Below are 16,608 nucleotides of genomic sequence, written 5' to 3'. Positions count from 1 at the left end.
AAACTTGATGATTTCCCATTGTTGATAGCAGTGATCTCATAATTTTTTTTTTTTTTTTTTTTTTTTTTTGAGGCAGAGTCTCGCTCTGTCGCCCAGGCTGGAGTGCAGTGGCGCGATCTCGGCTCACTGCAAGCTCCGCCTCCCAGGTTCCCGCCATTCTCCTGCCTCAGCCTCCCGAGTAGCTGGGACTACAGGCGCCGCCACCACGCCCGGCTAATTTTTTTGTATTTTTAGTGGAGACGGGGTTTCATTGTGTTAGCCAGGATGGTCTCGATCTCCTGACCTCGTGATCCGCCCGTCTCGGCCTCCCAAAGTGCTGGGATTACAGGCTTGAGCCACCGCACCCGGCCTGATCTCATAATTTTAATTATGCATTCCTATTAATAAAAAAGTAGCATACCCTTTAAATATGTACATATTTATTCATGTATAAATCATCTTCACGTACTGCTATACTCATATACAAAATACCTTCTAAGATATACCATGGAATAGAAAAACTTTAATATATGAGATCACCAATGTAGTTTATCCTATGAACCTCCTAAGTTGTATACAGCCTTCTTTAGGGGTCATTGGTCCATATAATAAGGTCCAACTTCCTTAGCTTGGGATTCAAGCCCCTTCAAAATAAATCTGAGTCTTAAAAGAGGAATAGTAGTTATCAAGATACCCAAAGGGAGTGAAAGTTATTTTGGTGAAAGAGAAGAACATGTGCAAAGGCAGGGAGGCATGAAACTTATGTATTTGGAGTTCCTCCTGAGTCTCAGATCCAGCTAACATCAGAATTCTTCAATATGGCATTAAATTAACTAGTATTTAATTGGCAGAGAAGGACTCAGAATTTAGATACTCAGTAGATCTCAGAGAGGGCAGATAACAGGTCAGAAACTCAGTAGTTGCTTTGTCTGAGGACTCATGAGGAAAGTCAGATTGGATGGCAGGCAGTTCATTCTAAATCTCCCATTTGATCTGTGTCATATATTCAAGGAGGGAGAGCAAGAAGTCAGGCCAGTTCTGATACAACATTCTTCTGGTAGGTTGGGAGAGGTTCACAGGATGTGAGACAATGCATGGTATAATGGAAACAGAACTGTTCTAGAAATCAGATACTGTGGCTTCTAGTCTCATCTCCATCTCCTACTAGCTGTGTATGATCTTGGGCTGATTTCTTTACTTCCCTGACCTTCGGTTTCTTCATCTGAAATGGAAATTTTAAATTCCTACCCTGATTTTATAAGGATCAGTATAAAAATTAACAAATATGAAGTCATTTTAAAAACTACAAACTATCGTACCAATATACAGATTTTTCTGATTACTTCCACTTGTATAGATAATTGTGACCTTTATTTGCCAGTAAAATCAGGGAAGTAAGTTTTGCATTGCCACTTACTGAAAAGAATTCTTGGTGTCCTAAACTTACCCCTCTTTTGAATCCTTATGCTGGCATCTAGATAGCAGGTGCTGTAAATTAGTCTTCTCTCCTCAAGAAACACTAGCCTCCATCTTACCTGCCAGTGGTCTTCCTGAAAATACATTGTTGGTGCCTATGTAAAGTAGGCACTTCTTATTGACTTGCATTCTTCTAACTCACCTGATCTTTAACTCAGAGTGAATAGAAACTTTCTTGGACATAACCAGTAGTCTTTAAATGCCACGAAGCTAAGGAATTGAGGCTACTTCACTACTGAATATCCAGCTGAGCCCAAGGCATGACACACAGAGCAGATACCCAGCAAATAACGACTGAATGAGTGAATTCAAACCAGCTTGGGGCCCAAGCCTTTCTGCCATCTCTGAGAGTTCCCTATTGAGAGTCCTTCACTGTCCATAGGCAAGTTCTCTCCTTTGTATATATTATCTAATGTTATCTTTACAACACCCTATGAGTATTTTATCCTCATTTTTTTTGAGACGGAGTTTCGCTCTTGTCACCCAGGCTGGAGTGCAGTGGCGCGATCTCGGCTCACTGCAACCTCCGCCTCCTAGGTTCAAGCGATTCTCCTGCCTCAGCCTCTGAGTAGCTGGGTTAACAGGTGCACGCCACCACGCCCGGCTAATTTTTTGTATTTTTAGTAAAGATGGGGTTTCGCCTTGTTGGGCAGGCTGGTCTCGAACTCCTGACCTCAGGCGATCCGCCCACCTCAGCCTCCCAGAGTGCTGGGATTACAGGCATGAGCCACCGCACCCAGTCTATCCTCATTTTTTAAGCTACTGCTGGCATTCAATTTATTTTCACCCCATTTTTCCTAGACATAATATATACTTCATGGTATGCTATTGTATGGATACACATTAATCTTCTGTTAATGATAAATCATCTATTAATGATCATTAATGATAATGAAAAGGAAAAAGTGTTTCTTTTTTTCTTAGAAATGAAATTGCAGTAAGCATCCAGATATATAATATATATCTTTCATATTTATATACTATCCTTATATTAACCTCATCTTAGTGAAGAGGAAACTGAGACTTAAAGGAGGTTGAATAACTTATTGAGAGTCACACGGTGAGTAAATGGTGGACCCAGGCTTCAAACCCAGATCTGTATAACTCCAAATTACTACTCTCTACTGGTATATATGAAGTACAGTAAGGTTTTAACAGGAAGGAACCCATAAGTCTACTTTAGGGATATCAAGAAATGCTTCAAAAATAGGGGACTTTTTTGCCTAGATGTCAACTTTATCCCCTTGGGGAGTTTAGGGAACGGGAGTTTCTCCCACACTGTAGCTACACACAAATGACTTGACTGCTCTTTATGAGTGTCATTAAAGGCATGTAGATTCCATTTGTACATCATGGAACATCTGTGCTGAGAAAGAGAAAAGCAGCCCCAGACTTCTGGGAATTGGGCCGACATTCATAGGTAGACTTTGGTGTTTTCTTGTTGAGCATAAATAATCTTACAGAACATCAGCATCAGACAAGATCACTGTATTACTATGATGAAGTGAGGCAAAAACAAGACAGTTCAATCATCATGTCTAAGCACAGACCAAAACAAGGTCACTTATGCAAACCATAGAAACACCCAACATCCTCCTGTCTGGCTAAAATGAGTGACAGTTGCTGCTTCACCAGTTATAGCTTTAGCGTTACTCTAGTATTCCCTCCATCTAGATAAGATTCTTTAAGAAAATCAATCCAGAGCAAAGCCCTGCTCCTTTAAGCCCTCACCCAAATCAGCTAACACAAGCCCAATGTTGATAAGCCCTTTCTGATACTTCTCACTGAGATGTACTGTGGTTCCCCATGGTATATATTTTCCTTAATTGCAATGAGCAGTAAACCCAGCTTGTTCAACTAGAGTTGGTTCCTGTGGTCCTTGACTTAAGGGCATTGACAGGACAGTGGGTCATCCTCAGGGTCACTCTGATGGGCAGATGTTATCCCCCTCCACCCCCATATACATATGCCATGATATCTAGATTACTAAGAAAGCCCATTGTGGCACTGCCAAAAGCCTAGATAGCATATAGAAAGAAAAAAAAAAAGAAAGCATATAGTTGGTTTTATTCTTGGTGGTCTCATAGAAATAATGAAGTTATTTTCCAGGCAGTCAAGCTGATTTCTAATATTACCATGGTATCTTCTCATTTCCACCCCTCTCCTCTACAGGGCTTTGGCTGAACAGGAACCTGCTTTACAGTTTAGTGCCACAGTTGGGGTCAATGCCTCTGTCACCACTCATCTCTCCTTCCTGCCCCAGGGAGAACAGCGCCGAACTCACCCTGTGGCCTGTTCCTTCTGCCCTGAGTTTTCCCATCACGTTGAGTTCACGTGTAACTTGGTGACTCAGCACTGTAGTGGAGAGGCCTGTTTCCTAGCAGAGTTGTTGGAGTTTGCAGAAGTTATTTTTGCTGTCTATCATGAAAATACCAAGTCAGGTGAGCACCATATGACTTGTCACAATCAAAATTAAAAGAGGCTACATTTTTAATGGTGTAGCCCTTCCTAGGAGATACATACTGAAGTATTTAGAGGTGAGGAGTCATAATCTCTACAACTTATTTCTGAAAGATAACAGCAAAAAATAAGGATATGTACTAAGTATGTAAGAGAAAGATAGTGTAGAGAGAAATAAAGCAAATGCGTCAGTGTTAATGGGTGTATCCAGATGAAGAGTGTGTAGGAGTTCATTATTGTGTTTTTGCAACTTTTCTATATTCGTGAATTTTTTTCAAAACATTTACTTTAAAAAATGGGCTGGGCACAGTGGCCCACACCTGTACTCCCAGCATTTTGGGAGGCCGAAGCGGGAGGATCAGTTGAGCCCAAGAGTTCAAGGGTGCAGTGAGTTATGATTGCACCACTGCATTCCAGCCTGCGTGAAAGAGTGAGACCCTGCCAAAAAAAAAAAAAAACTGAGGCCATTCAGGCTTTGATTGGGGCATGAGCAAGAGCAAGATAATCTTTAATGTATTTTACAAAACTAAGATTTAGTTCATGTAAGGGGAGGGTTGTGTGGATATACTGTAAACAAGCTCCTTGATGAGTAGACCATCAAATAATTTTTCTTTTTTGCTTGATTTAACAGCCAGTGATATAATCAGTATTGAGTCATGCAAAGAGTATCTGCTTGGAGTAGTAAAAGTTCCAACAAAAGAGCTGCTGATCAAGAGATCTGGTAAGGATCCCAGATTATCACTTTCTGATGCCACCCTTTCCCTTTCACTTCCCTACAAGAGATCATCTCTGTCTCTCTTATAAGATGTTCAAAAGAAAACACAAGCCCTTGGCCTGGCGCGGTGGCTCAAGCCTGTAATCTCAGCACTTTGGGAGGCCGAGACGGGCGGATCACGAGGTCAGGAGATCGAGACCATCCTGGCTAACACGGTGAAACCCCGTCTCTACTAAAAAATACAAAAAACTAGCCGGGCGAGGCGGCGGGCGCCTATAGTCCCAGCTACTCGGGAGGCTAAGGCAGGAGAATGGCGTGAACCCGGGAGGTGGAGCTTGCAGTGAGCTGAGATCGGACCACTGCACTCCAGCCTGGGCGACAGAGCGAGACTCCATCTCAAAAAAAAAAAAAAAAAAACACAAGCCCTTAACACACGCTTCTGAACTTTCTCCAATACCTCAAATGTTTTCTTGAAACTTTTTTTTAGTTTAAAGATCTTAATTTATTTTATTTGCAATCTGGAATACTTCATTTCATAAAATGAAATGTGTTCCAATGTTCCAATGAGCTGAACGGAAGAGGTTAATTTTATAGATGGAGAAAGCCTGAAGAAAGGATAAACACAGGCTGGGCGCAGTGGCTCACGCCTGTAATCCCAGCACTTTGGGAGGCCAAGGCAGGCAGATCATCTGAGGTCAGGAGTTCGAGACCAGCCTGGCTAACATGGTGAAACCCCATTTCTTTTTTCTATTTTTATTATTATTATTATTATACTTTAAATTCTAGGGTACACGTGCCCAACGTGCAGGTTTTTACATAGGTATACATGTGCCATGTTGGTTTGCTGCAACCATTAACTCGTCATTTACATTACGTATTTCTCCTAATGCTATCCCTCCCCCTAACCCCCACCCCATGACAGGCCCTGGGGTGTAACGTTCCCTGCCCTGTGTCTAAGTGTTCTCATTGTTCAATTCCCACCTATGAGTGAGAACAGGCGGTGTTTGGTTTTCTGTCCTTGTGGTAGTTTGCTCAGAATGATGGTTTCCAGCTGCATCCATGTCCCTACAAAGGACATAAACTCATCCTTTTCTATGACTGCATAGTACTCCATGGTGTATATGTGCCACATTTTCCTTTTTTTTTTTTTTTTTTTTTTTTTTGAGCCAGAGTCTCGCTCTGTCTGTCGCCCAGGCTGGAGTGCAGTGGCGCGATCTCGGCTCACTGCAAGCTCCGCTTCCAGGGTTTACGCCATTCTCCTGCCTCAGCCTCCCGAGTAGCTGGGACTACAGGCGCCCACCACCTCGCCCGGCTAGTTTTTCGTATTTTTTAGTAGAGACGGGGTTTCACCGTGTTAGCCAGGATGGTCTCGACCTCCTGACCTCGTGATCCACCCGTCTTGGCCTCCCAAAGTGCTGGGATTACAGGCTTGAGCCACTGCTCCCGGCCGTGCCACATTTTCTTAATCCAGTCTATCATTGATGGACATTTGGGTTGGTTCCAAGTCTTTGCTATTGTGAATAGTGCCGCAATAAACATACGTATGCATGTGTCTTTATAGTGCATGATTTATAATCCTTTGGATATATACCCAGTAATGGGATCGCTGGGTCAAATGGTATTTCTAGTTCTAGATCCTTGAGGAATCGCCACACTGTCTTCCACAGTGGTTGAACTAGTTTACGTTCCCACCAACAGTGTAAAAGCGTTCCTATTTCTCCACATCCTCTCCAGTGTCTGTTATCTCCTGACTTTTTAATGATCGCCATTCTAACTCGTGTGAGATGGTATCTCATTGTGGTTTTGATTTGCGTTTCTCTGATGAACAGTGATGATGAGCATTTTTTCATGTGTCTGTTGGCTGCATAAATGTCTTCTTTTGAGAAGTGTCTGTTCATATCCTTCACCCACTTTTTGATGGGGTTGTTTTTTTCTTGTAAATTTGTTTAAGTTCTTTGTAGATTCTGGATGTTAGTCCTTTGTCATATGGGTAGATTGCAAAAATTTTCTTCCATTCTGTGGGTTGCCTTTTCACTCTAATGGTAGATTCTTTTGCTGTGCAGAAGCTCTTTAGTTTAATTAGATCCCATTTGTCTATTTTGGCTTTTGTTGCCACTGATTTTGGTGTTTTAGTCATGGAGTCCTTGCCCATGCCTATGTCCTGAATGGTATTGCCTATGTTTACTTCTAGGGTTTTTATGGTTTTGGGTCTAACATTTAAGTTTCTAATCCATCTTGAATTAATTTTTGTAAGAGGTGTAAGGAAGGGATCCAGTTTCAGGTTTCTATATATGGCTAGCTAGTTTTCCCAGCACCATTTATTAAATAGGAAATCCTTTCCCCATTTCTTGTTTTTGTCAGGTTTGTCAAAGATCAGATGGTTGTAGATGTGTGATGTTATTTCTGAGGCCTCTGTTCTGTTCCATTGGTCTATATATCTGTTTTGGTACCAGTACCATGCTGTTTGGGTTACTGTAGCCTTGTAGTATAGTTTGAAGTCAGGTAGCATGATGCCTCCAGCTTTGTTCTTTTTGCTTAGGATTTTCTTGGCAATGTGGGCTCTTTTTTTGGTTCCATATGAACTTTAAAGTCGTTTTTTCCAATTCTGTGAAGAAAGTCATTGGTAGCTTATGGGGATGGCACTGAATCTATAAATTACCTTGGGCAGTATGGCCATTTTCACGATATTGATTCTTCCTATCCATGAGCATGGAATGTTCTTGCATTTGTTTAGTGTCCTCTTTTATTTCGTTGAGCAGTGGTTTGTAGTTCTCCTTGAAGAAGTCCTTCATATCCCTTGTAAGTTGGATTCCTAGGTATTTTATTCCCTTGCGAGGGTGGGCAGGTGGCGAATCCAGCAGCACATCAAAAAGCTTATCCACCACAATCAAGTTGGCTTCATCCCTGGGATGCAAGACTGGTTCAACATATGCAAATCAATAAACATAATCCATCCCTTAAGCAGAACCAACGACAGAAACCACATGATTATCTCAATAGATGCAGAAAAGGCGTTTGACAAAATTCAACAGCCCTTCATGCTAAAAACTCTCAATAAACTATTGATGGAACATATCTCAAAATATAGGAGCTATTTATGATAAACCCACAGCCAATATCATACTGAATGGGAAAAACTGGAAGCATTCCCTTTGAAAACTGGCACAAGACAGGGATGCCCTCTCTCACCACTCCTATTCAACATTGTGTTGGAAGTTCTGGCCAGGGCAATCAGGCAAGAGAAAGAAATAAAGGATATTCAGTTAGGAAAAGAGGAAGTCAAATTGTCCCTGTTTGCAGATGAAATGATTGTATATTTAGAAAACCCCATTGTCTCAGCCCAAAATCTCCTTAAGCTGATAAGCAACTTCAGCAAAGTCTCAGGATACAAAATGAATGTGCAAAAATCACAAGCATTCTTATACACCAGTAACAGACACACAGAGAGCCAAATCATGAGTGAACTCCATTTCTTGAAACATTTTAAGTCTTCTCCCTAATCATTCTGAAGGTCTTCTAATAAAACAAAGAAGCTCAAGACATTATACTATCATCCTTCCCTAAGAAAGATGATGATGATGATGATGAAGAATATGGCAATATCCATTATATTATATAGTACTTTGTAAAATATTTTCTCAGATCTTGTTTGAGCTTCACAGTAACCCTGACAAGTACGGATATAGGATCTTATTATTTTCATGTGTCAGATGAGAAAACTTAGAGAGATTAAGTAGTTTGCCAAAACCACATACCTAGTGAGTGGCAGGACCTGAAATGAAATCCAGATTCACTCATTATTTTTCCCTATTTTTTCTCTCACTGTAGAAGGAATAAGGATATAGGATAAATGCCCCCCAAAGTAGACACAACCACCAAGGCAGTCTGGAAATACTGATCCCATCCTACTTACTAGTAACTGGGTGACCTTGACCAAGTGATTTGACCTCTCTGAGCCCCCATTTTCTTATCTTGTGGGATGGATACAGTTAATCCTGATAAGTCTATAAGGTAGGAACTCATTAAATTGGTTATATAAAGTACCTGACACATAGTAGGTGTGCAATAAGTGTAGGTTTTCCTTCTGTTGTCCATCTTCCTGCCTAGGATTGTGTAATCTAGTTTGCAGAATTCTGTCACACATCTCCCAATTTTTTCGTGAGTTAATATTTGAGCACTACCCTAATAAACAGGTACTGTGTATGTGCCTGCCAGACAGAAGTCTGCACAAGTTGATATGGGATTCAAAACTCCCTTCTGTCACTTATTGTTTGTGATCTAAACAAAGTTACTTCATCTCTCAGATCCATAGTTTCCTCATCTGTAGATATGGAAATAGTAATATCTATTTCACAAGATTATTAAAGCATTTAATGAAATCTTACATGTGAAAAATCTTGGCACAGGGCTGGGCACATAGGACACCTCAATTTCCTTCCTTCTATAACTTAGCTACAGTTTGGGAGAGAACAAGCACCATCTGGGAAATCACATCTCTGTGAATTAAAATTAACCCCTTGGATATATACCTTTTAGATAATTAAGGATATATCATTTGTCTTTGTATCCAGCGTATTCTAAAGTAAGCACTCTATTTTGTTTTTCCCTACCTATACCCTCAATTATAGAATCGCAGAGCTAAAGTAACCATCTAATAATCTATGCAGTTCTTAAACACTGAAATGGCATGAAATTTTGTGTCTACGTGTATTTGTTTATTTTCGGGGGCATAATAGCTTTCATTTGAGCCAAAAGGGTCTGTGACCAAAAAAATGTTAAGAACCATTAAGCTGTGGGGAAACATAATCATAGAACCAAAGCCCTAGGCTCTTAGGCTATCAAGCTGAAAAAGAGCCTTAGAGATCAAAATTTTCAGCCTCCTCATTTCACAGAGAAAAACTAAGAAGGCCCAGAAAAGCTAAATACCTGTGCAAAAGTCATAAAACCTTAAGTAATCTTCAGCAAATTAATCTCCTAAATCTTCTCATTTGTAAAATACACTCAGTAAAACATTTCTCAGAAAATTGCTGTGAATATTATCATTCCGCAATCTGTTTTATATAGTGCCAAAATCCAAAAGACCCTGAAAATAGAAGTTTTTTAACTCATTGAGGAGCCAAATCTGACCTCAGCTGATACGAGACTTAGGCAACTGCCTATTTATGTAAACTTTTATTAAAACACACTGTGCCCATTAATTTACAAATTGTCTGTGGCCACTTTATTACCACAGTAGCTACCACAGTAGCTGAGTGACTGCGGCAGAGACCATATGGCCCAAAAAGCCTAAAGTATTTACTATCTGTGGGCCCTGATATATAATATTATATAATATTCAGTTTATGTACTCTATTACCTTTCTAAAACCTGAAAAATTCTAAATTCAGAAATAAATCTGGCCTTAAAGGTTTCAGATAAGATAGTGTGAACCTATACTAGGTGCAATGTAGACTTTAGAGCCAGATAGACCTGGAGTCAAATTCTGGCTCTCTTACTTGGTAGCAGTAATAAGGTGGACAGGTCTCTGAGCTTCCACTTTCTCACCTGTAAAATAAGGATTATTATCCCATTTAGTCCTCAGAACTTCTCAGGGTTATCAGAGGAATTAAATGAAATAATATCTGTAAAGGGCTAGCAGAATTTCTGACACATACTAGATGTTTAATAAAGAGTAGTTTTTGGCCAGGTGCAGTGGCTCACTCCTGTAATCCCAAAACCTTGGGAAACCAAGGTGCAAGTATCACTTGAGGCCATGAGTTCAAGACCAGCCTGGGTATCACAACACAACCCTATCTCTGCAAAAAAAAAAAAAAAAAAAAAAAAAACAAGCACAAACCTTTTTTTGGAAAATGGCCAGGCGTGGTAGCACACACATATAGTCCTATGTTCTCGGGAGGCTGAGGCAGGAGAATGAATTGAGCCCAGGAGTTCAAAGTTACAGGTAACACTGCACTCCAGCCTGGGCGATAGAGAAAGATTTTGAAATCTAGCACCTGGTCCTTGGTATGTGTTCTCTAAATGCCGATTCCCTTGGTAGAAGACTTGAGTCTAGACCCCAGATCTCTTTTGACCCCGGCCTTTTCTATTGTACTCATAGTACTATAAACATTTCACACTTTTAAAGCACTTCTCTCTCAAAACTCTTTCTAAACCATTATCTCATTGGATAATCATAACAACTTTGGGAGACAGCACTAGCATCAGTTTTCCCATTTGTGAGCTAAGGAAACCAAATCTGAGAGAAATTAATGGCTTGTTCATAATAAACCACTAGATCTAGCCATAGCCAAAGAGAACTCAGATCTTCCAACTCCTAGCCTTTGTTCTTCCCATCTAATCTCATTACCTCTCAGTGGTCAGATGAACACAAACTCTGATTCACTGGGGTATGTCTTCTGTTCTGTCTTGAGCCAGGGTGATGGGATACTATGGGGTGGAGAGTAACAAACTTGTTTTTTGTTTACTTTTAAGACTATAATTGAGAATCTTTCTTTTCTCCCATAAGGAATCACAGGATGGTATCCTATCATTTTACCAGAAGATGGGGGCCTACCTCATGGCTTGGAGCTCATGCAGAAGATCGTGGGTGGTCTGGAGCTTTCAGTTTCCTTCACGCATCGTGGAGATAGAGAGCGGGTCTTGGAAGCTGCTGAGCTATTGGGCTGGAGCTTTGAGAACAGCCTGAAAGATTTTGTCAGAATGGATGAAGGGGAGCCAGCCACTGTCACCATCTCCACCCCAAGGCTGTGGCTGCCCATCCATTGCGTGCTGCTTGCTGGCCACAACCATATTCATAAGAATACATATTGCTACCTTCGCTACAAGTTCTATGATCATGAAGCCTTTTGGACCCCTCTCAAGAAACCCAAGGAATCTGTAAACAAAAAGCAGATTATCGTCACTTTCAAGGCATCCAAAAGAGCAGAAGTCACCAGGGGACCATCACTGCTTTGGTACTTCAGGGAGGAGAGGCTAGAGATCCAAGTGTGGCAAGCTTATGGCAATGATAGTGTGGAGAGACCCCATCAGACAGACAACTGGATTGGCTCAGCCTATGTGGACCTGGCCAGACTTGGGGAGAGGTCAGCGAGGACACTAACTGTCAGTGGTAAGTGAGGAGCCCAATTCAACTCTTGTAGTTTGAGCACCTGCTCTGTGTCAAACACTATGCGTGACACTCTGTCAGACATTACTTTACTTGACCCTCCCAGCAATCCTGTGAGATAGCTATTATACCCAATTTATATTCATTAAAAAGAAGGCTGAGAGAGATTGAGTTACCTGCCCAGGGTCACAGACTAGTAAGTTTTCCTTCCATTATTGCACACGGAAAGATTAATAATAATTTAGTAGTGCTTCTTGTAACTAAGGAGATTATATATATGTGTGTGTGTATATATATGTGTGTGTGTGTATATATATATAATATTATATATATGTGTTCTGGGGTACATGTGCAGAATGTGCAGTTTTGTTACATAGGTATACACGTGCCATGGTGGTTTGCTGCACCAATCAACCCGTCAACTACATTAGGTATTTTTCCTAATGCTATCCCTCCCCTAGCCCCCCACCCCCTAACAGGCCCTGGTGTGTGATGTTCCCCTCCATGTGTCCATGTGTTCTCATTGTTCACCTCCCACTTATAAGTGAGAACATGCAGTGTTTGGTTTTCTGTTCTTGTTTGCTGAGAATGATGGTTTCCAGCTTCATCCCTGTCCCTGCAAAGGACATGAACTCATCCCTAAAGAGATTGTTTTTAAAGTTCCACTGCCTGCTTAAGAAAGGGTGTTATCTAATTCTAGTACTGTGGTGGGATCAACATAGGTCGAAGAATTGGCTGTGAACTTCGTAGCATTAGGGTGCATCCAAACTCATCAGATTTTTGCATTTAACATAGTGCTTAGAACATTGTTAACACTTATGAAATAATGAATGAATTTAGGGAACTACTTGTAACCACATATATAAGAGCCTATATGATCATCTAGAATGCTAGTTTATTAATTATATTGAAAAGCATACCTACTGAGGGGACCAGGATATTCTTCCTCTCTGGTCACCACATCTTGGAACCATAAAGAAAATCTATATGGTAATAAACTAGTTGACAGAGCAGAAAAGAAAAGGGTAACATTTTGCAGGTGGCATTTTTGTGCTGGGTGCTTTTCTTTCAAACATTTGCTTGGTACTTGATACATATGCTTGGACCTGGGAATTCAAAGATGAGTAAGAACTAGTTCCTGAACTTAAAGAGTTTACGGTCTAATAGGAGAATACAATAGTAAGTAAATAATTACAGTGAGGCATGAGAACTATGAAAAAGGTATTCTTGGTGCTATGGGAATGCAGGGACGCAACATCTCTAAGGATAGCATCTCAGTGAAAGTGATACTTGACCTGAGTTTCAAAGGATGTAGGTATAAGTCAAGGAAAGGGGTAAAGAAAGGTGTTCTAAAGAAGGGAACAGCATGGGTGAAAGTACAGGAGAATGAAGCAGTTTGATAGATTTTGGGGACTATAGTAATTTCGGACAGCTGCATCTTAGCATACATAGATTTGGAAGTGATTAGAGATGAAGCTAGGGAGGTAGGCAGGAGTACTGTGTTGAAAGCCTTCTCTTCTCAGCTGAAGTTTGGACTTTTTCCTGAGAGTTATGGAAAATTAGTACAATGGTTTCTGAATACAAGAGGAGTATATAGCTTTGCATTTAGAAAAATAAAGCTAGTGACTGTAGTTAAGATGAATTAGAGGTAGCCAGAGTAGATTCTTTACAAATATGATCTTTATTCAGCTTAATATTGCGGTCCAGTTAGTTGTTATTTCCCCAACTCTACAGTCGAAGAAACTGAGTCATGACCCTTTGTTAGCCCTATTAGCCCTGTGCTCAGACCCTATTTTTGAGTGGGTGGCCCAGGCTAGAGGAGAACTGAGTGTATCTAGGTGATCATCCCAAATTCTCTGGTTCTTTCTGGACCTAACAGGTATAAATCTGGCTCTGTTGAGCACATCAAATGCCATGTGCTCTGTTTTATCTGAGCAGGCCTAGAGTCCCTTCAAAGGGACTACAGAAAATGTCCTTGAAGTGAACCAAGTTCACTTGAACTAAAGTTTATAAAGACAGGCTTTTAGCTTCATTCTGCTGAAGAAAGTAGGTTTAGGACACTGAATTTAGATCTAAGTATAGAAACTCAGACACAAATATCTCTTTTTATTGAGTGCTACCAAAGGTAATATTTAGCTTTTCAGATCATCCATTTCCCTCATACTTCTCCATATCCCTCTTGTCTGAGCTTTTTATTCTCTTGTACACGGGTCTTATACAAGGCATGTCATTTGATGTGTTTGTTGAATGAATCAAGCCATCCATCCAACCTTACTTCCATGTTTTGTTAATTTTCCCGAGGATAAGGATTTAACTGTGTTGCTTTTGGGTGTCTTCCCGCCTGTAATGACCTGCCCTTATTTTCCTTTGATAATCATAATAATTTACACATTGCTTTGAGAAGAAAACTGGTTATCTAAAACAGGAAAGGTTTAATATTATTGCCATCTATGAATCAGTTAACTCCATTTTCCTGAATTGAAATGAGTTTAATGAAGCAAACTTTGAGATTCAGAAGGAACTATTAGTACCTTCTGCTTTATAAATCTTATTTTAATATTCAGCAAGTTGGTGAAATTCAAATCTCTGGGCTTAAATGTGCCACTTACTGGAAGAGTGATGTTGGCAGTTTATTTAACTCCTCTGAGATTCTGGCATATGAAAAACACCCAACAAATATTAACTCCCTTATACTTCTTTCTGGTCTCCGCTTACCTCCTACTTCCCCTCCACCCCCGAAAATATTGCCAGAACCCTAGTGAAACATAGCTAAATTGAGTGTCAAGACAGCTTCCTGATAGGGAGAAGGTCTAAAAACAGGAGCCCATGAGACACGAGGAAGAGAAAATAGGCCACTCTTGATTTCATCAAATCTCAGACTTCTTTAAGTCTTATTGCCTCTCAGCGCATGAATCCCTTCCACAACAGCTCTGCCTGGTAGTCACTTGGCTTTGGCTTTAAATCAGAGATCTTACTACTTTCATTACTTGGGTTTTTTGTTTGTTTGTTTGTTTTATTTTGTTTTGTTTTTTGAGACAGAGTCTTGCTCTGTCACCCAGTCTGGAGTGCAGTGGCACAATCATGGCTCACTGCATCCTCAACCTCTTGGGCTCAAGTGATCCTCCCACCTCAGCCTCCTGAGTAGCTGGGACTGCAGACACACACCACCATGCTCAGCTAATTTTTGTGTTTTTTGTAGAGATAGGGTTTTAACATGTTGCCCAGACTCTTGAACTCCTAGACTCAAGCAGTTCGCCCACTTCAGTCTCCAAAGTGCCAGGATTACAGGTGTGAGCCACCACACTCAGCCTACTTTTCATTATTGAAGATAGTTAGGGCAGGGTAAAAGTTTTCTTGTTTTCTACCAGCTTCATAGTTTCTTTTGCAAATTGATGTATTGGGGTTTGTAGACCTTTCAAAGGAGAAAGGACCACAGTACCCTCAGTGAGTATTTCCTTGGTTCCTGCTTGACTAGCCTTATTCTTCTCCATCCTCTTTTAGGTGTGTATCCTCTGTTTGGACGAAATGCTTCCAACCTCTCAGGAGCTGCCTTGCGAGTTCATGTGGTTCTTTCTTCTCTTTCCTCACACCTTGAGCCCACTCATGAGCTGGACTCTATGGACTGCAGCAGCCACAGTGAGTCTGAGCAACTCCCCAGAAGAAATGATGAGGTCCAACTCTCTCCACCGGAAGAAGTCTCCTGCCACCAGAAGTCTCCTGCCTCCACTCAGGTCCCCTGCAGCAGCACCACAGCTGAAGTCTGCCTGACCCAGGAGGGCCCTGCTGAGTTGGATGGAACATTTGCAGTCAGCATCCTAGTAGAAAGAGCAATGCACTTGAGCTTGAAAGGTATGCTCTCCTCACCTATCCAGGAGCATATGTCTAACTCTTCAGGGTGTGCTCCTTTCTTCACAAGTCTTTCAAATCATGGCAGGATCTGTTAATTATCTTAACTGATAAATATTTTTTTCTCAATCCTAAAGGTTTAAGCAACATGAAAGCTTTTCTGAACTTGTTGCATATCGTAAATTCCCCAGTCCAGCCACCTGAGTATCAACCTAGATAGATACTTCTCTTTTCCTTATCCACCATCAGATCATCAGACCCCTAACTTGTTCTCTCTTAAATTTCTCACAGAGTTCTTTCTGTTCAGCCAGGTCAAGGCAAGCATATGGTAGACATCTGACTTTCAGACGTCACTGTTGTATCCTGATTTCCACCCTGCAGTGATAAGCCCATGTAGTCCTTCCTCCCACAACATGTATGTGTCAGTCAGACACTGTGCTGAGTATACAGTATAGACCTATAGTATAGAGACCTGCCCATCATCTCTTTGAGTACAGACCTGCCCACCTGGCTCTGCAGAGCACATTAACTATGTAACTTCAGGTCATTTTACCTAGAGGCTAAATAACAAGTGATTTACAGGTCTGCAACTCGTGCCAGAAATGTGAGAGGTGTTATGTCTCATATTCATAAAACAGGAGGACATTATGTTTGCTTTGCTGCATCATGAAGATCACAGTGCTGGGATAAACAAACAACACACAGTCCCTGTCCCCAAGGAACAGACAGCCTAATGGAGAGATATGTTAACATTTTTGGTACAGAGGAATAAACAATATGAAAGAGGAAAGCTGTGGGAGGGTGGATGTGGTGGTATAGGAAAACTTTGAGAACACAGAGGGAGTTTTTTTGCTAATGGAGTGGTCAAGCCTCAAAGTATTGGTGTCACTTTAGTCTACTCTTGAAGGAGGAGGAGCAAGTTTGCTGAATGAAAGAGGAAAAAGGCATTCTAATGAGAAGAAATAGCATGGTCAAAAGCTTGGTACTATGAGAGAATGGGACATTGGCCAAAAAAAGGTCATTAAAT

At 40.9% G+C, this 16,608-nt stretch overlaps 1 protein-coding gene across 5 annotated transcripts in view; it reads left to right on the top strand.

The window, feature by feature from the left end:
• Nucleotides 1-16,608, top strand: part of C2CD3 (C2 domain containing 3 centriole elongation regulator) — a 155,335-nt gene that overhangs the window by 89,687 nt on the left and 49,040 nt on the right. For all 5 annotated transcript variants that reach the window (XM_050756034.1, XM_050756032.1, XM_050756035.1 and 2 more), the window contains 4 exons: nucleotides 3,628-3,896; nucleotides 4,547-4,636; nucleotides 11,136-11,738; nucleotides 15,237-15,584. In XM_050756034.1, the coding sequence (XP_050611991.1) occupies nucleotides 3,628-3,896; nucleotides 4,547-4,636; nucleotides 11,136-11,738; nucleotides 15,237-15,584 (1,310 nt within the window). The remainder of the gene's footprint in view (nucleotides 1-3,627; nucleotides 3,897-4,546; nucleotides 4,637-11,135; nucleotides 11,739-15,236; nucleotides 15,585-16,608) is intronic.

The sequence above is a fragment of the Macaca thibetana genome, chromosome 14, assembly GCF_024542745.1.
Source record: "Macaca thibetana thibetana isolate TM-01 chromosome 14, ASM2454274v1, whole genome shotgun sequence".
Lineage (NCBI taxonomy): Eukaryota > Metazoa > Chordata > Mammalia > Primates > Cercopithecidae > Macaca > Macaca thibetana.
Note: the sequence above shows the minus strand (reverse complement) of the source record. Positions and strands in the feature narration are given on the sequence as shown.